General features: G+C 36.0%; 2 protein-coding genes across 3 annotated transcripts in view; both read left to right on the top strand.

Moving 5' to 3' along the window:
- The first annotated feature begins 2,741 nt into the window (after positions 1-2,741).
- On the top strand, positions 2,742-8,166 carry LOC123553379 (carboxylesterase 5A-like). The gene is made up of 2 exons (XM_045343106.2): positions 2,742-4,375; positions 7,726-8,166. Exons 1-2 carry the CDS (start codon positions 2,799-2,801, stop codon positions 8,081-8,083), a joined length of 1,935 nt encoding a protein of 644 aa, XP_045199041.2. The 5' UTR covers positions 2,742-2,798; the 3' UTR covers positions 8,084-8,166.
- A 3,279-nt stretch (positions 8,167-11,445) lies between these two features.
- LOC123551621 (transmembrane protein 181-like) overlaps positions 11,446-20,549 on the top strand; it is a 43,417-nt gene continuing 34,313 nt past the window's right edge. The window contains exon 1 of one of the 2 annotated variants that reach the window (XM_053541100.1): positions 11,446-12,027. In XM_053541100.1, coding sequence (XP_053397075.1) covers positions 11,891-12,027 — 137 coding nt within the window. In that variant the 5' untranslated portion in view covers positions 11,446-11,890. Of the gene's footprint in view, positions 12,028-14,049; positions 14,161-20,549 lie in introns of those variants that run through there. The other variant, XM_053541101.1, reaches the window with a different exon arrangement.

A 20,549-nucleotide genomic window follows, 5' to 3' on the forward strand; every position in this document is an offset into this window, starting at 1 on the left:
GAATATTGGCATGCCTCTGTTAGTCGACGGACTGTGGAATATTGACATGCCTCTGTTAACGCCAACGAGCTGCGGAATATTAAGATGCCTCTGTTAAGGCCGACGGACTGTGAAATATTGGCATGCCTCTGTTAAGGCCGACGGACTGTGGAATATTGGCATGTCTCTGTTAAGGTCGACGGCCTGTAGAATATTGGCATACTTCTGTTAAGGCCGACCGACCGTGGAATTGTGACATGATGTCTTTGCTATGGTCGAAGGATTGTGGAATATTGACATGCCTTTGTTAAGGCCGATGAACTGTGGAATATGGACATGCCTCTGTTACGGTCGACGGACTGTGGAATATTGACATGCCTCTGTTAAGGCCGGCGGACTGTGAAATATTGACATGCCCATGTTTAGGTCGACGCACTGTGTAATTTTCACAAGTTTATGTTCAGGCCGACGGACTGTGGAACATTGACATTCCTCTGTTAAAGTCGCCAGACTGTAGAATATTGGCATACCTCTGTTAAGATTGACGGACAGTGGAATATGGAGATGTCTCTGTTAAGGCCGACAGACTTTGGAATATTGGCATTCCTCTGTTAAGGTCGACGGAGTGTGGAATATGAACATGCCCCAGTTTAGGTCGACGGACTGTGGAATATCGGCATGCCTCTGTTAAGTCCGGCGGGCTCTGGAATATTGACATTTCTCTGCTAAGGTCGACGGACTATGGAATATTGACATGCCTCTGTTACGGTCGACGGACTGTGGAATATTGACATGCCTCTGTTACGGTCGACGGACTGTGGAATATTGAGATGCCTCTGTTAAGGCCGACGGACTGTGAAATATTGGCATGCCTCTGTTAGTCGACGAACTGTGGAATATTGACATGCCTCTGTTAACGCCAACCAGCTGCGGAATATTTAGATGCCTCTGTTAAGGCCGACGGACTGTGGAATATTGGCATGTCTCTGTTAAGGCCGACGGCCTGTAGAATATTGGCATACTTCTGTTAAGGCCGACCGACCGTGGAATTGTGACATGATGTCTTTGCTATGGTCGAAAGATTGTGGAATATTGACATGCCTTTGTTAAGGCCGATGAACTGTGGAATATAGACATGCCTCTGTTACGGTCGACGGACTGTGGAATATTGACATGCCTCTGTTAAGGCCGACGGACTGTGAAATATTGACAGGCCCATGTTTAGGACTGTGGAATATTGAGATTCCTCTGTTTAGGCCGACGGACTGTGGTCAATAAAATGTGGAATATTGAGATGCTTCTGTTAAGGTCGACGAACTGTGGAGTATCGACATGCCTCTGTTATGGTCGACTGAGTGTGGAATATTGAAATATCTCTGTTTTTGTCGACGAACTGTGGAATATTGAAATGTCTCTGGCCGACGGACTGTAGAATATTGACATGTCTCTGTTATGGTCGACGAAATATGGAATGCTGAGATGCCTCTGTTAAGGCCGACGGACTGTGGAATATTGAGATGCCTATGTTAAGGCCGACGGACTGTGAAATATTGGCATACCACTGTTCAGGCCGACGGACTGAGTATTGACGTGCCTCTATTATGGTCGATAAAATGTGGAATATTGAGATGCTTCTGTTAAGGTCGACGAACTGTGGAATATCGACATGCCTCTGTTATGGTCGACTGAGTGTGGAATATTGAAATATCTCTGTTTTTGTCGGCGAACTGTGGAATATTGAAATATCTCTGGCCGACGGGCTGTAGAATATTGACATGCCTCTGTTATGGTCGGCGAAATGTGGAATACTGACATGTATATCTTAAGGGGAAAGAACTGTCGAAAGTCGGCTTGCTCCTCTTAAGTCCGATAGATTGTCGAACATGTTGATGGACGGATAATATATTGTCTACATGCCTTTGTTTACGACGATGAACGGTTGAAAGTCGACGTCGATGGGCCGCCAAATGTTGACATGCTTCTGGTTAACACGTGCATAAGTCACCATTTATGTTTGTTTGGGAAGTTTAAAAAGTATCTAGGCGCAAGACCCACGTGTCATCCTCACATTTATTTCGTTTAATACAGAATTCAACATTTTCGTGGTGGACTATTCGTCCGACAACACTAGCACATTAAAACAACAAAACAATGCAATGTTATTGCACAGGAAGCGTCGTCTAAGGCCCCTTTCACACGCTACATTTTGGCTGTTTTATTCCGAAAGCTATATTTCGAGAGGGGAACTCAGACCCCACCCCTCCCCCCCATTTTTATAGGAGACACTCCCTCCTTTCATCTTTCTCTTTTGTGCGTAATGTAAACTTTGAGATGAACACAATCCTTTATGTAGAAAATCTACCAAAATACGTTCTCATGATTCAATGATCCGAAACACATCATATATACCCTTGCAATGCATTTTGTCGCTACCAAAACTCGGCCGTAACAGTGTTGCTTTGAAAAAAGAGAATTTTTATGTAGGAACAATAATAAAAGTGCATGTCATGCATTTCTTGTAACATGTTTATGACTTATGAATATATGTCGCCATCTATATCGTTTATTTACATGAAACATAAATAGATATATTGCTTTAAATCATGCAATGCATATTTTGGCCTTTATTCATCATTGAGAAACAGCTTGTCAAAAGCGTTTGATGCAATACCAGCATGTGTAATATTGCCTCAGGTAATTAGTTATCAATTAATTAGTAGATATTTTTCATTTAATAAGACACCTTACGATAACACTTTTAACATTATCTTCAAGCAAAATCATACGCCGATAAGTTAATTACTGTTTTCGGGAAGATAATGGACCAAGTGTGTGCAAAAATAAGCTTTGTTTTTCTTATACTTTTTTTCGATAACTGTTATGGGTTATTTCATACCACATACACTGATGCCGGTACTATCATTGGAAAAATAGATGATGTTTTCTATAAAGGAAAAACTTACAAAATGGTAAATTATCTTGGAATACCGTATTCTGAAGAAGTTAAGGAGTGGATGAGATTTAGAAAACTTCACTTCCGTGAACCATTCAAGAAACCATACAACGCCACCTACTTCCGCCCGGCATGTCTGCAGACTGGTCAAGGATCTACGATCCAAAAGACGAGTGAAGATTGTTTGTTTCTAAATATTTATGCACCGGCTGAAAGTTCCATAAATCCGAAGAAGAAGTATCCGGTGATTATTTACATGCATGGTGGAAACTTTAAATCTGGTTCTGCAAGCGAGGTATCACCGGAAATACTTAGCATTGCTGGAGATTTAATTGTTGTTACGCTAAACTATCGTCTGGGAATATTTGGTTTCTTAAACAGTGGGAATTCATTTGCTAGGGGAAATTACGGCCTCTGGGACCAACATCTTGCCATTCGTTGGATCAGGTACAACATTGCCTCTTTTGGAGGAAACGTAGAAAATATAACTCTGATGGGTCAAGCAGCTGGCGCAGCCAGCGTCATGTTTCAGGCAATGTATCCGGGGAACCGGGGACTAATCCAGCGCGTGATTGCAATGAGTGGAACCAGCGTAAGTCCGTGGGCGTTACATGGAACAAATCTGAGGGACATCGCCAAAGAGTTAGAATGTTTGGACGACCATGATTCGTTCTCGTTTAGTGACGAACCATTGGTCAACTGTATCAAAAACAAACCTGCTGATGACATTTTAGCTGCTGGTCTTGCAATGGAGAATATCGGACCGACAATAGATGGGGATTTTTTAATTGCTCATCCATACGAAATTCTGAATATTGTTAATAACTCCTTCGAAGACGCTAATGACTTCTTCAGATCTCTGGATATAATTGTCGGAACAAATGACTATGACGGCGGCCAAATTCTTGAGTTTTCGTTATCCATTGATTTTGGCCTGACTGGCATAAACGTATTTTCACTATTGTCAGATGAAGTAGAACAAGTTTTGATACCAAAACTGCTGGAGCCCGTTTTTAAAAAGCAGGAATTATTCTTGAATTACACATTAAACAAGCAAACGAGAAACAATGTTCTATACTCGACGCTTTACCAGTACACAAACTGGACAGATCCGGACTCCAGTCAGTACATAAGAGAAAACTTACTCCGGTTAAGTACCGACGTGAACTTCGTGGTTCCAATCGTTCAACTCGCTGACGGACATTCTTACACAAACTACAATTCTTCAACATACGTTTATCAGTTTACGCACAAACCCACTTACAATATTGACGTCCCAGTTTGGTTAAGAGGAGCCAGTGCCGGAGTAGAGTCGTTCTACATCTTTGGATTTCCAGAGAGAATGATCAGACGTCGAGGTCTGACCAGGGAATCAATTAGCAAGCGCGAGTACCAGCTAGCTGAGAATATGATGCAATGGATAGCTAACTTTGCAAGAACAGGGTAAGTCTTTATTCGTCTTATATTCATTTTTTTTTGGTTTTAAAACAGTCTAAATCAGAGTGAGTTTAGGTCTCCTGTTTGGTGTGCGAGAAAATTAAAAATAAGATAAATAACTAAAAGCTATTAAAGTCCTTCTATTTACCAAAAATATTTTTACATATTTTCTTATGGGGTACTATGATATGTAAATATTACTCTTCTTCTTATTGGCGTTCACCATGTAAATATTACATGGCTGATATTTTTAGCCATTCTATAGCTCAGAATCAACTACCAAGTTTCAACCCGCGTCGTTTGAGTTTTCTTTCTATTTCTATGTGACCGCATCACACAAATATTCTGGATGTGTAAAAATAGTCCCATATTTTTTTTTTTATACTAATGATCTTAGTATTGTGCGAGTGTGTGAGCAACTGAGGACTACTGTTTTAAACAACAGAAACAAGAAACAACGGATTCTAGAAAATTATGAACTTTATATTCACATTCGAAATATTCGGAATCATTCCGCTCTAGGGGTAGGGTTAGAATCTAAGGTTATGGTTAAGGGTTAAGGTCCCACACTGTGGCAAACTTAGTTTTACATAGAGTTGTATAGGGAAATTTTTTTTTGTTTTGTTTTGGGTTTAACGCCGTTTTTCAACAGTATTTCAGTCATGTAACGGCGGGCAGTTAACCTAACCAGTGTTCCTGGATTCTGTACCAGTACAAACCTGTTCTCCGCAAGTAACTGCCAACTTCCCCACATGAACCAGAGGTGGGGGACTAATGATTTCAGACACAATGTCGTTTATCAAATAGTCACGGAGAACATACGCCCCGCCCGAGGATCGAACTCACGACCCCGCGATCCGTAGACCAACGCTCTTACCTACTGAGCTAAGCGGGCGGGCTTGTATAGGGAAAACCTTTAAAAATATTCTTACCTTGAACCACATTGCACACAGAGCTTAGATATTTGTCATGAAGCATTGTCTATTTTTCAAATCATGAATGAAGTGTTGATTCTTCAGTTGTATCGGTTAAAATAGCATTCAGTTAGCACTGGCTATCTGTCCTTTCAGGGCTTTGATTTAGAGAAGTGATCGCGAAGCCGACAACTTTGCACTTACGATCAATCATGATCCATCTATTAGTTTACAGCTAGTGCAAGGGAGGTTATAAATGATGAAATAATGCAGAATGCTTTTTATATTTGTACAACTAAAACTATCGTAATATATACACATCCGAAATTGAATTTATCTTTGTATCACTTAAGTATGCTGGCGGCAAGTTATTCTGCATTTGCGACCAGTGCAGACCAAGATCAGCCTGCACGTCCTTGGTCTGCAATGTTAGCTATTCAGTGGGTAGATTTTCAGTGAACATCACTTTGAGTAATAAGAGGCGGTGCCCTTTAGAAATTTAGCAGGGAAAAGGTAAAGGTGTTTTGAGGGTTTTAAGGCTTTTGAACAAAATGGCACATTATTAAATAGAACTGCTGTACGGATAGTTCTTATGATCACTAGTGCTGTGCCTCTGTATTGTAAAGAAAGGGTACGTCCGTGATACAACTGGTTTTACATCTAAGACCTTCCGAACAGCTACTGCATCACCTCTCTCTTCATTAGAAAATTAGTAAATTAGACTTAAAAAAAGTATTTGTTTCCGGTATCCCGTTCTACCCTAACTTTTTGGCCCGACCCTAAATGTTATAATGGTCTTGGAAATTTTTTCCAACCTTTTAACAAAACGCTGCACAACTTTAAACGTGGTCAGTGATGTTAGAATTCAACTTACTGATTCTCTAAAGGCATAACACTCTCATTTGTATTCATTTTTTGACACAAAAATAATTTCCGTAAAGTCCCACTTAATGAAAAAATCCCCCTTCCCGAAAAACACACACAAAAAAAAAAACCCGACATACCTACCCTATTTTTTAGCATGTTACCGGAAACAAACATTTTTTGTTAGGCCTTATCAAACATTTTGAAAGATTAGAAAATATGTAAATAAAATGTCTTCACAAAACCTTTTTTATGCCTATCTTATCAGATGGCCACGAATCAGTGCGTTCTCGTTTGCCAGGGGGCAGTCCACGCGAGTCTACGTGTTGAGTAATTACATATTTGTTTTCTGAACAATATGCATGGCCTAGAATCTATCATGAATTACATCACTACGAATGAAAATTGCCTCTGTGATTTTTATTATGAGAACGAGTAGGTATTTGAAAGTCTGGGCTCGTACACTTATATTTTCATAAATAATAAATAAAAAAGGAAATAGTTTAAGTATTTAGAGAAACGGTCGTCAAATGTTTTTTCAACTACAAATGTATGTGTTGTCTCTTATGAGACATTCCGCATTGATTTCTTAAAAAAAAAAAAAAGAGAGAGACTGGAGGTACTGAGGATCGTGCATGCAAAAAGTCATTTATAACCAAATTCACCTGCTTTCACATTACATCTTAGAAACATTTTTAAATTTAAGATTTATTATAACACGAAGTTGGGTTAAGAATTTAATTATCAGTAAGATATGGTACTCTGTAAGATGGTACTTTTACTGTTGGTGTACTACAAAACCTCTCGTGCTTATTATAGCAAATTATATGCAGAAATAGGCGTCATAGGTGCTTGGGGTGGTTTAAAGTGCCGACGACGACGGAAACCACAGAGTGACGTAAGGTTGACGTAAAGGGACGTTTTCGTTCCAGTGCAATTACAACTCGTCATCAAAGCAAATTTTCTGAAATTAACAACTCGTCATCAAAGCAAAGTTTGATTTTCTGAAATTAACAATAAAAATAGAGGATATTTGTTTGTTTTAGTGTAAGATCGAAATATATTTCACCGAGTGAACACTGCAATATTTTCACGAGTGGCGCAACCACCAGTGAAAATGTAAATTATGGTGTTCACGAGTGAAATATATTTCGATCTTACACTGAAACAAACAAATTTTCTATTTATTTTATGTATTTTTAATGGTTTTAACCAAATTATATTCAGTTTGTCCGCGCAGCGTCACGTTCATCGCATTATAACGTGATAATGTCGAGACGTCAGGATGTCTTTGTAGAAAAGCTATAAATAGTTCTATTACGTTTCTGATTTCTTTGACATTTAATTATGATAAAATGTAAATATTTATGATCCTTTTATTATTTGTATACATCTTTACCTTTACTGAAGAATATTCATTTATAATTCATATCATTTTGCATTCAAATGTAGTTCTGTACCAGTGAAAAAAAAGAAAAGATATTTTCACTGTTTGAAACAGTGAAAGTATCAACTTTATTTCACTGATAAATTTTAGTATTTCACAGAAGAGTATAAAATAAAACTTTCTCATTTCAGCAACCCAAACGAGCCTAGAAATCTAGTAGGTTTTGGTAACACTTCCGTTCTATGGCCACGATACAGTGACGAACGCCCGTACTTGCGTATCTCTGCCAACATGTCTTCAGTTGCATCACCGCATACACGATTTGGGGAACCAGCAACCTCGTTTTGGACTACACTTGTTCCTGTTCTTCTGCGAGGATCACCTCCACCGCAATATAAGGGGAACCAAGATGGAAACACAACCTTTACAGCTTTTCGAATAAGGCCGGAAAAAATTGAAATTGTTATAATTTCTTTTATAATTGTATCATGTGGACTCTTGATAATCACACTGCTACTTTTAATATGCGCATGCAGATCTGTCTTATGATTTCAATATAATATTATGATTGTCCGTAAAATAACTATTTGTTAAGTTTTGATAACTTTGATAATAAAAATTTTCACAATTTACTTAATAGTCAGTGATGTACATGTATATGGAAATATGCTGTACAATAAGTTATTATAGGGCTGCTTTAGATCTGTCTTTAGTAGTTGGCCTATGCTGCTGCGTATTTTCTCAACAATATAGCTGCATTTGAAAATTTGATTTGGCCAGTTTATGCTTGACGTTCTGGCAGCATTTTTATCATGAAGTAATTGCACATTAGATTTCATCATGGAAACTATTTGGTCTTACACCATCACTACAATTTTGGGATCCCATTCTTTTGGCTTAATTCAGTGTGATTCAATTGTTTGACTGAACATATTTTTTTCCTGCATCAAACATGTTCCCAACACGATTTTAATTAGCCCTGACAGTGCCCTTCAGGATAATGTAGATTAAGCAACCCTTGTGAGTTCTAGAATGGATGAATTTTCACCCAGTCTCTGAAGTAATATTTCGCATATGCGTACTCTACGTAGGGCAAAAGACCTGACCGCAGAATATTGTAAACTACCACATTTCAATCAATTCAGTCAGAATGAGTCTGTATTATATATAAATTACCAGTGCATGACAAAGAAAAATAAAATTATGTAATACTTTGCAGATCCAGAACTGCCTTGCTTTGGCTAATGCGCATTATAACTGATAATAAGGGATTCATAATGAACAGGCAACAAACTTTTCTTCAGCCATATTGACCTTTCATTTGGAAAAGTTTAGGTTAAAGAAAAGGAGAAATTGATACAATCCATCACTTTTAAGGACATTTCATAACATGATCTGACAGATTTCAACCTGTTGCAATTAGCTTACATGAAAATATCATTTAAAAGTCGCACTTTAATTGATACTATGCAGATCTTACGAATTTAGATTTTTTTTCAATATGAATACCATTTTAAAATGAAATGCTCATTAAAGTTCCAAAGGATCTTCTTATATGACAGAGTTTATTTACAATTTTCGGTATCGCGTGGTATGTTTATTTTTGACCGAAGGGGGAAAGTCGGAAAGTCACATCTTATATGCTTCAGTAACTTTTATGACCTGGTCCAATAATTCAGGCGACACCCTCGAAATCACAAGCGATTTTATGTACGGTGTTCCGTTTGGACCATCGAGATTTTTATTCCTGTACCCCATACCTCGAAAGTCGAAATCACGAAACTACGATGATAAAAGTCGAAACCAGGATGGTGAAAGTCGAAATCACGAAACCACGATGGTGAAAACGCGATATCATTTCGCATTTCCACCATCGTGGTTTTTACCATTGGACTTTCGATTTTCGACTTTCATCATTCTAATTCGACTTTCATCAACCTAATTCGACTTTCATCATCCTAATTCGACTTTCACCATCGTAATTTCGACTTTGAACAGCGTGATTTCGACTTTCAATATCATGGTTTCGACTTTAGATGGGTGGAAACCTTGATGATAAAGTCGAAACTACAATGTTAAAAGTTTAAATTACGATGACGAAAGTCACGAAAGTTCTTTATCATTGTGGTTTCATGATCTCGACTTTCATCATCGTAGCTCCAAGTTTTTACTATCGTGTTTTCGACTTCGATGACGTTCAGAAATAAAAATATCGATAGTCCAAACGGAACACTGTAGTTCTGGTCTTCATCACCAAGGTAGTAATTATGTAATAATTTCAGTATATTCCTAAAGTCAGCAACTAAACCACTGGCACCAGATCAGAAAGAAAATGCCTCCGTACGTGTTATACCCTACCCCTAGGTATTCTATAAGGATCTTATAGAATACCTAGGGGTAGGGTATAACACGTACGGAGGCATTTAACCTTATAGAATACCTAGGGGTAGGGTATAACACGTACGGAGGCATTTTCTTTCTGATCTGGTGCCAGTGATACAGGGTATAGGTAAATAATGGCTTGCGATCGGTAATTATTTGCTTTTAATTACCTCCCTTAGATATTTCCTTAGTGAAATGTAATATTTGCTTATATTCTTTTTTAATTTTCTAATTCTGTCTCATATATTTGTCCACAGTTTGATAGGAAAAATGACTGTATAAAAGTCTTAAGATTTTATACTTACACACAAACTGATTGCATGTCATAATATGATTTAATAGTATATATAAAGTTCAACATACTTCAACGTGACATCCTTCGTTGTCGCTACTCATGGCGCCAATCAATGTCAACAGAAATTCCCGCGTCCATTTAGAACGATAAGATTTAAATATTAGTAATTAACTTTTAAATATTGAATAATAAATATTAAGAATTAAATAATAAGCTTTAAGTTTTAAATATTAATTTAAAATGCCCCTCCAGGGCTTCCATAATATGTATTTCTGACACTAAGAAAAACTACAGCAAAATAAGTTATAATCGATCTTAAGTATTCGCAAACAGTTATAAATTCTGATTTTGATTTTAGGACGGTTTTAACCAATAATGTGAATAAAACGCTTGAAATAAACTACGAATTTATATCTGATTTCTTCTTTTACATTTCGCATTGAGAATTGCTCTAAATGTTTTGTTTTTCTTCTTCGTAATTTACTGTTTTATGTATAAGTTTTACTTGAAGGCTCGAATCGGTAATTTATACTTGATCGGAGCTTTTAAATTTTGTATGGACTGTCTGTTCGCACTAATTCATATTAATTTGGTTCTTTATCTCAAACAGCCTATAATAATCATGAGAGATATGATCCATTTTAAATAAATTCTGTTAAGATATTAAAATACTTGGTTACGCCTAAGTTTTCTGATAGAGATTAAAGAACTCTTCAAATAAATGGAAATGAAGTTTTAGTTAATCTGGCCCACTAAGGATAGCGAATTGGTTAAATTTACTAATTTTGGTTTAAGTTACAACTTAGTATCACACTTTCTAATATTTTTGTTGTTGATTTTCATTCAAGACGGCTTAATCGGCTTTTTATCTGCGTTTATAACTTAAGAATATTATATATCATCATTAAGATTAGCTATGTTAAATAGCTGCTAGACGGTAAAACTATTTTGATTTTTCCAGGTTGGTACATTTTTTAAATGTGAAGGAAAAATTCTGAGTGTTTTTTTTTCGTGGCTTTTTTTTGTGAAACGGATACATTCTATAATAAATATTTTATATTACTATCGCAATTATTGGCGCACGTTTGTTTAATTAATACAAGTTGAATAATTAACAGTATCGCCAAATTTAGCCGATATTTGGAATAGTGAGAAAATAGGAATAATTATATAGGATAGCGCGTGCTGAGTGACATCGATTTAGTGCCAACCTATTGATTATATTATTCTCATATTGGAAACTGGAACAAATATGGCAGTCACGTGTTTTCTGGGGAGCAAAATATAGCATATTGGTTAAATACTCTTTGTGCATTTTTTTGTAAGAAGAAATTACGAGGGATTACGAGGAATTAATAAAATGCATGCACGTTCTGGCACGCCAACAAATGGAGATAGCTTTACTAATTCCAATTTCTAAACATATGCGCTGCCAGAAAGCGTCTGAGAAATCGTTAAGTAATGTAGTAAACATGTTCTGTTGTTAGCAGTTGTAGCAGTATTATTTTCTTATTAAAAAGATCGCAGGAGTGACACACATCGTGTGGTTTTTAGAGTGTATTTCGCCATTTATTCGAAAATTTTATGTGATTTAAACCTGTGTGCTTCAAAATATTGTGTTTTAGCGTTTTAGAAATGAGTCATTTGTGAGTAACATAACAACGAAAATATTGAAAAGAATGGATGTAACGTACTCGTTTTCAAAGGCCCCGTCATGGGGTAACAATGCACGTGCATTCCTGTCTCAGTTTTCGGACGTGTTTAGCGCTTTTGGGAAGTACATTGCACCATCATACAAACATGACCGATGTGAAAGGTAAGTTGCAAATGAACAATTCTTGTGAATTTTTGATACAGTACGACCTCTATATAGCAGCATGTATAGGCGGTAGACTGAAACCCAATTGTACTAGTAAGAAACAAGGTATCTGCTTTTATTTGGCGACAGTGTGGTGTCTTTAATAGAGGTTGAACTGTAAATATACCCTCAGTATTGTATTAAGTCCAATCAGGGTAACCTTAGGTTATCCTTTAGGACCACATCGCTGGAGAAGCGAATTTTAGTAATTTTAGGGTTTCAAATACTACATATCGGTGTCACGTCAATTTAAGATGCATTTTACCGACTATAATCGTTGGCCTACTTATAAATGGAGGCGTGGGAGTCTAACTCGCGACTACTGGTCTCGTAGTGAAGTCCGGTGCTACCCACCCCCACCCCCACACCCCCATGTAGAATTATCAACTGTATTCATTGCATTGCACGCATGCTACTAACCAATTTGTTAAGTAGGACTACGTACATAGACTTAATATCCGCTCGAACACTGGAGGGTTTTGTCATCATTGATGTTTCTATTATGTTCATCAGTGTACATGCTGTATCTAGGTGTACATTATTACCAGTATGCCTGCAGTGTTATTTGTCACAAAACTTGGAAGTATCTATAAGCTAATACAAACTAAAGATCATACTTAGGTACCAGAAAGCTATATATCTGCGAGAATCAGAATACCTGTAGATTTAAAATGACGACGACTAAATTAACTTATACAGTCAAACCTGTCTATAAAGCCATCCTTTGGGAGAGCCAAAATGTGGTCTTTATTGGGAGGTGGTCTTTATTCACAGGTTAAAATACACTGTAAATGTTAAAATGGGAAACAAAACATGTGGTCTTTAGAGCCAGGTGGTCTCTGTTCAGAGGTGGTCTTTAACACAGGTTTGACTTAAATTTAAGGCGTTCGCAGTGATCGCTCCCGGCCTCATGTATACCTTTGTTCCGCTTTAGTACCAGTAGAATCTGCCACCAAATTAATGTTCAATCACCAAAACATAGCCTATGCAGAAATATTTTGAGAAGGAAAGTAAATGATTTAACTCTCCGTAAAGGCGACGAATGAAATTATTTGCTAGGTTGGCTAAATGTCGAGTAGTAGTTTTTTGCCCAAATACCAATATCCGGCCGTTACCCAATACATATTGCAAATAAATTTATTTGTTCGCAGTTTCCTTCACCTTTGTGCTTTAGAACATATCTGCAAAAACCGGTCCGCGATAGCCATCTAAATATTATATGTAGGCGTATGCGAAAATGCATTGCAAACTCTTACTTGTCTGCAATTTTGAACGACCTTGTGATATGCAGTCCATGCATTGTTTTTACTATGAATTAAATTGTAATCCAATGCAAGTAAACATTTTGTGCTAGGATTTTTTTGTTACACATGATGGGCCTCGAGGCATACAGACACTAAATAGGAAAATGGCGCGAAAAAAAAATGGTAGCATGATGACGGATTCAAATAATCCTCAGTTTCTATCTATCTATCTTCCTTTGTCCTGTAGGGCTATTTTCCTTATTTTCTTTGCAATATTTTGCTGAAATCATATGACAGATAAATTCTTGACATGTAGGTAGATTCTAGCATTTTCATAATGACATAATAACATGACAGAATACACTACCTCTACACTTTGGGGTCTCATTTTTAGCTGATTTTGCAGTTTGTGTGTTTGACTGAAAATATATTTCATGCACCAGACATGACCCCAACTTTTCTTTTGATTTTTATTCAGCACTAACTATATTCTGAATGAAAATATCAGTTACAGACATTTAAAATGGGTCCTGATGTGTGCTGCGGCCAATGGAAATATGTCAATTTTATAGTGAATGAAAAAACAACAGCTATTTAGTGCGTTGTAACCGCGAGATACTAACCATTTTCACGTTACTAATATTATTATGATAACACCGTTTTAAATAGATTGGTACCCAAAATGTTTACCTGAGTACAAACAAATTACAATTAAACATCGTAAAGCGGTCAAAATGATAAACGTCATCTGATTTCGTCGTAAATCAAAACATAAACAATTGTGAAACGAATGATTTTGACAAGATTCTGCTGAGTTAGTTATCAGGATGGGCTCAGATATTGAACAGTAATACATTTTCCTTGGAAACTTGCTATTGTCATTTGATTTAACTACTGAGAGTTTGCAATTGTCAGATAAATAGTTCCATTTTTTGTACCCAAGTCTGTTCGTACCCGTATCAGTCATTAAGATAGAAATAGGCAGAAGTCGTTTAGTTTATACACAGGAACCTTAAATTCTGTCCATAAGCCACTGCAAGTCTATATATTAATATGAAATTAGGCGCTGCCTATCTGACGGGAAAACCTAGTGATAGTGATACGGATTCTTTCTTTTTTTTCTGCATTAAATTGTTCTTTCTGATATTTTTTGTTTGGCTTTCAGTTTTGACAGTAAGCCTGATGGTTTTGCTATTGTTATAAAAATAAGAAGGGGAAATGTTTTAAAAAGTTTTGTTTAAATGAACATGGATCTAATCATTTCTTCAAATGTATCAAGACTAGACAGACAATGGAAAATAGTGTTCATGAGTTAAAGATAATAGTGATATTTGGGTGCACAGAATCTACTCCCAAAAACGCACCATTAGTTGTACTGATGATAAAATAGAGAAAAGTGGAAACTTCACATGTCGCTCAACACGACAAAAACGAAACTGTTGCATAAACCCGGACAGATAACGGGGGGTTTTTGACCTGTTACATTTTTATTTCTGCAAATTGTTATCATTTATTGGTATCAAAATAATGCTTTTGCTGAAAACTTTACATAATTCAAATTTATATCTAGTAAGCAAATTTTAACTCACACGAAGTGAGCGCCGGAAAGGGGTATGTAAAATGGGGGCTGTACGAACATTGATAAATTCGAACACTTTGTCATTTACAAAATTTTCCTCATAGCATTATATATGGTGCAACAGTCATTCAAAAGGGACCCAATATCAGGCCTTTATGTGTTGTCAGTGAGCATGCGTAAAACACACTCTTCCTCAGTAGTTTTGGATAAATATTTATTATATACAGATAAATGCAAGTCATTTATTTATACATAATATTACCAATTTTGTTTCTGTTTACAATGAACATGCCTTTGCTATCAATTTGTTTCTCTAATACAAATTTCTGAATCCGGAAATGCACATATTCTTTTCAGTTCATTTGTTACAAACAAATAGTTTCTAAAAACGACAAAACAATCCAAAAAATAAAACACAGCAATTTACACATTATGCCTGCGTATCATCACATTCAATATCATCTTGTTCTGATATTCTTTTGTAGTATAGATACCGGAACTTACATAATTCTGCTATCCTAAACACAGACTATTTTAATTCTTTTAAATGCCATTATTGTCAAATGACACTCTTTTAGGACAAATTGTGTTCCACTAATACAGCTATGGTAAAACTCGTGTATGTGAGAATGACAAACAACCATTTACTTGTGAAATTTTTATTTCAAATTCATTGTAAAAAGTTCTTGACCAGAATTTTATATATAACACATAGCACAAACCTCTTGGTCTAAATTCAATTTAATTTACCTAACTGCTAACAGTTTGGGACCTTTTTTTGAATATGATTAAGGTTAATTTCTTAGCTTGATAGTGATCGTAGTGAGCCTCTCAAGTTGATAGCCAACATTTTTTTCCAAGTGTAATTTTACTAAAACTCTAGTCAATGAATTGACTTTTAGAAAGTAGCTGCAATGTATGTGAAACATTGTGGAAGGGAGGGGAGATAAGCAATATCGATTTATGCTTTTCCATGCCTTCGAATATTTTGTTCAAAATTTACAGACAGAACATTGGTTAACTATACTTATTATTGATTTGTGTTCCAGTAATTGAAAAAAGTGTGATAAATATAAAGAAAAAAAATTAAATTCGGCCTAAACTAAAAAAAAACCAAAAAAAAAAAACCAAGCATCTTACGAGATTCGAACTCGGACCTCGCGCATGGAAAATATGTGCGCTAACCACTGGACCAGAGTGACTTGTGACATAAATGTGTGATAAAATTATGTATTTAGATAAATTTTGTTAGGACAGCGTGTCTATATTCGTTTTACATTGACATTTTTGAAATTATTGGCTTTTCTACATTCATAGAAATAAATGAACAATGGTTTTGTTATTCAAACAGTGCAGTAATGTAGCTTACATCATAATTCATTATTGGAAACAAAAAGCGGGCCGCTTGAATCATCCATAAACTCGTTTCATGATGAAACCCGAATAACACCGATTTCTATTGATACCGCGAATTTTCAACTGGATAGAATAATTTGTTTAAATAATGCGGCGCCCGATCGTTCATAAGAAATTTTATTTTATCAGATGTCGTGCTGAAAATTATTTATTGCGCAAGCACGGCAGCAGGTCCGGTAGAATTATGGGAGAACAACAACAACAAAACCGGTGAAGGTATAGAACATATTCCCAAGTTGAACGGTATATAGGTTTACTTTGACATATATACACGTACACATTATCTATAGACGGAAAAACATTCGGTTTTCCCGTATAAAAAAGAACCCCCTTTTTAGCTTATTCTACTCACCCTGGCGTCGGCTTCAGGCTCAGCGTCGCACCATGGTTAAAGTTTTGCATGCAAGTACATATGGCTATCATTTAAAGGCTTTGAAACTTCGTTTTTCTAGGTCAATTACCAACCTCACTAGGTGAAGTCCCATAACTTTGACATGTAATTTAGCCAAATTATGCCCCCTTTTGGACTTAGAAAATCCTGGACCTGGTTAAAGGTTTACACGTACAAGTTTTGCATGCAAGTTTCTACCTCCAAACAAATGCAGATATAGAATTGAAACTTTACATTTGTCTTCGGGGTTATGAAACTAGATGATAGTATCAAGTCCCATAACTCTGACATGCATTTTGGCTAAATTATGCCCCCTTCTGGACTTAGAAAATCCTGGTTAAAGTTTTGCATGCAAGTACATATAGCTAATAAAAGGAGAGATCGCCGTGACGTCACGCATTAACATCTGTTTATCTGGTGGTTGGCAAAACAAATGTTTTTAACAACGTTTGCTTATTGAATCAGAATTTTTAATTTTTAATAACTTTTTTGTTCATTTATGGATTTTCAAAATTCAAAAAGATTTGAAATACTAACAATCTTCATATTTTTGTCTCCAAATATCTTTTTTCAGTGAATAACCGTTTTAAATGACATGTAATTTTAAAAGCGGCGTAGTGATTTTCACAACCTTTAGAAAAACAGTGCAAGTTAAGCGTTCATAATTAATCCATTTTTATTTCAAAATAACAATTAAAAGTAATCAATAAATTGCTTGTTTTATAACCTTTCCATTGATCAAAAAAAATTTTTTATGTAATTTGTGTTTTAAGAAAGTTTAGACCATTAGAAAAACATCACTGTTTAAAAAAAACTTGGACAATCGGCTTCTGCCCACCCGATCACTGTCTTATCAGTTCTAAAAATAGAAAATACACCGGATTTGTATACAAACACGATCTCTCCTATACTTAAAGGCATATAGATTTGAAACTTATTTTTTCTTTTTCTAGGTCAATTACCAAACCACACTGGGCCAAGTCCCATAACTCTGACATGTATTTTTAGCTATTAAATAAAGCCCCCTTTTGGCTTTAGAAAAACTCTGGTTAAAGTTTTGCATGCAAGTTTCTACTCCAAACAAATGCAGATATTGATTGAAACTTCACATGTGTCTTCGGGGTTATGAACTAGTTGATAGCATCAAGTCCCATAACTCTGACATGCATTTTGGTAAAATTATACCTCCTTTTGGACTTAGAAAATCCTGGTTAAAGTTTTGCATGCAAGTATTACTTAAAGGCATATAGATTTGAAACTTATTTTTTTCTTTTTCTAGGTCAGTTACCAACCTCAATGGATCAAGTTCCATAACTCTTGACATGTATTTTGGCCAAATTATGCCCCCTTTTGGACATAGAAAATTCTGGAAAAAGTTTTACATGCTACAAGTTCTGGAAAAAGTGTTATATGCTACGAGTTCCTATCTCCAGAACTAATGCAGATATTGAATTGAAACTTCACATGTATCTTCGGGGTTATGAAACTAGGTGATAGCATTAAGTCCCATAACTCTGATGTCAACATGCAATTTGGCCAAATTATGCCCCTTTGGGACTCAGAAATTCTTGTTAAAGTTTTGCGTGCAGTTACTGTCTGCAAACAAATGCAGATATTAAATGAAAATTTCACATGATTTGTGCCTTTGGGGTTAAAAAACTAGTTGATTGCATCAAGTCCCATAACTCTGACATGCATTTTGGCCATATTATGTCCCCTTTTGCAAAATTTAAAAACTTATGGTTAAAGTTTTGCATGCAAGTTAATATCTCCAAAATAATGCAGATACTGGATTGAAACTCTATAGAAATTTAACATTTAGGGTTAATATTCCCGCTTCTGGAAAAGTGATTCGAATAGTCAAGAGTTGCAGTCTTACGGGGAGCTCTTGTTTATACAGGGGGTCTTTTTTATAAGGCATGCCTCGTTTGCTCACCTGGAGCAAAGTGCTCAAAGGGGAGCTTTTGTGATCGCTCTGTGTCCGTCGTCATCGTCGTCCGTCGTCAGCAATTTGACTGTTCCACTTAGAGGTCACAATTTTAGCCCAGTCTTAATGAAATTGGTCAGAATGTTACCCTCAAAATCTTGGACAAGTTCGATTTTGGGTCATCGGGGGTCAAAAACTGTCCCCAGGTAAAAAAAGGGAAAAAGTTGTTAAATCTGAGGTCAAAATTTTTGGCCAGTTTAAATGAAACTTGGCAGAATGTTCCCCTAATAAAATTTTGGAGTTTTTGTATTGGGTTATTGGGGCAAAACTAGTTTGCCAGGTAAAATAAAAGGGAAAAGCTTGAAACTCTAGAGGTCAAAATTTTGCCCATTTTAAATAAAACTGGTCAGATGTTCCCTCAATAAAATTTGACGGTTTAATATTGGGTATTTTGGTCAAAAACTAGGTGCCAGGTAAAAATAAAAAGAAAGCTTGTTAACACTCTAGAGGTCACAATTTTGGGCCCATCTTAATGAAATTATAAATGTTAACCTCATTAAAAATTTGGGCAATTTGATATTGGGTCATTGGATCAAAAAACTGGCCCAAAAGGTCAAATCAAGGAAAAGTTGAAACCCCTTAGAGGTCACATTTAGATGTTCTTCATAAAATTTGGTCAAAATTTTAAACCCTATGTGTTTAGGTCAAGTTCGAATCTGGGTTTCTGGGGGGTTAAAACTAGGTTCATGTAGTACCTAGGTAAATAAAAGGGAAAAAAGTATTTAAACTCTCTAGAGGCCCTTTTGAAGTATTTAAAAAAATTGTCAGAATGTTTATCTTAATGTCAAAAGGTAAGTTCCAATTGGGTCATGGGGTAAAAAACTAGGCCCAGGTAAAATCAAAGGTAAAGTTGTTAAAAAATCTAGAGGCCAAATTTATGATTGATTTCATAAAAACTTGATCAGAATTTTAAATTTTTAAGATCTTTAGGTCAAGTTCAAATCGGGGTATGTGGGGTCAAAAATAGGTCACCGGCAAATAAAGGGAAAAAGCTGTTAACACTTTGAGGCAGCATTTATGCCCATATCTTAATGAAACTTGGTCAAAAGTTAATCTTGTGATTGATCTTGGCCATAGGTGGGGCGGTAAGGCCCTTCATGGCCCTTTGATAAATAGATTGGGATAGAATTTCAGGTTCCTAGTTTTGCATTAATTTATTTTGGGTTTTGTGTGTGTATAAAGACATAAAAATTTTGGTACCAGTGTTTCCCACAGATTAAAAGGAAATGGCTTCTCTTCCCCTTCCCCTTGTGGTGAAGGTTTCCCCTCGGAATGAGATGTGGAGTGACTGATAAAGTTGAGCCCTCATTCCATATGTAAAAAAATCCTACCCATACAACAAAAATTTGTTTTGGTGGGGGGGCTCCAAAAAAAACAAATGGAAGTTTCATTTAGGCACTTCAAAGGAAAAATCACCCAGAACAAAAGAAAAATGCTGTGTCAAGTCAGTTGTTTGTATAAATTTTTTGGATAAAAAGTGCTTTTTCATACAAGGACAAAACAGAACAAAAAAGGAAATCCCCCATGTTTAAAAAAGGCATAAAAATGCATTCTTTATGTTTCAAAAAATATGCTTTCCATTCAAAATGTATCTTTAGTTGTGATAGTCTTTTTTCCGGAAAGAGTCACAAGAGTAATGGGAAAAAATATAAAAGTTTCCCTAAAAAACATATATATATGTATATAGTTTAAAAAATCTGGTTTTGTTTACAGTCAAATTTCATAGAACAGTAAAGGAAACATGTGCCAGCTGTCGTTGTACGACAGTTTTTTAATAAATTTTTGGATACAGCATTTTTTGGCACCCCGAAAAACAACTTTTTAATTTTTTGAAAAGGCTTTTGTCATGAAAATGAAAATTTT

This window comes from Mercenaria mercenaria, chromosome 4, assembly GCF_021730395.1.
Source record: "Mercenaria mercenaria strain notata chromosome 4, MADL_Memer_1, whole genome shotgun sequence".
Taxonomy (NCBI): domain Eukaryota; kingdom Metazoa; phylum Mollusca; class Bivalvia; order Venerida; family Veneridae; genus Mercenaria; species Mercenaria mercenaria.

Coding starts and splice junctions, on each gene's coding strand:
- LOC123553379 (XM_045343106.2), top strand. CDS start 2,799: ATGGACCAAGTGTGTGCAAAAATAAGCTTTGTTTTTCTTATACTTTTT. Junction 4,376..7,725: donor GCTAACTTTGCAAGAACAGG/GTAAGTCTTTAT, acceptor TTCTCATTTCAG/CAACCCAAACGAGCCTAGAA.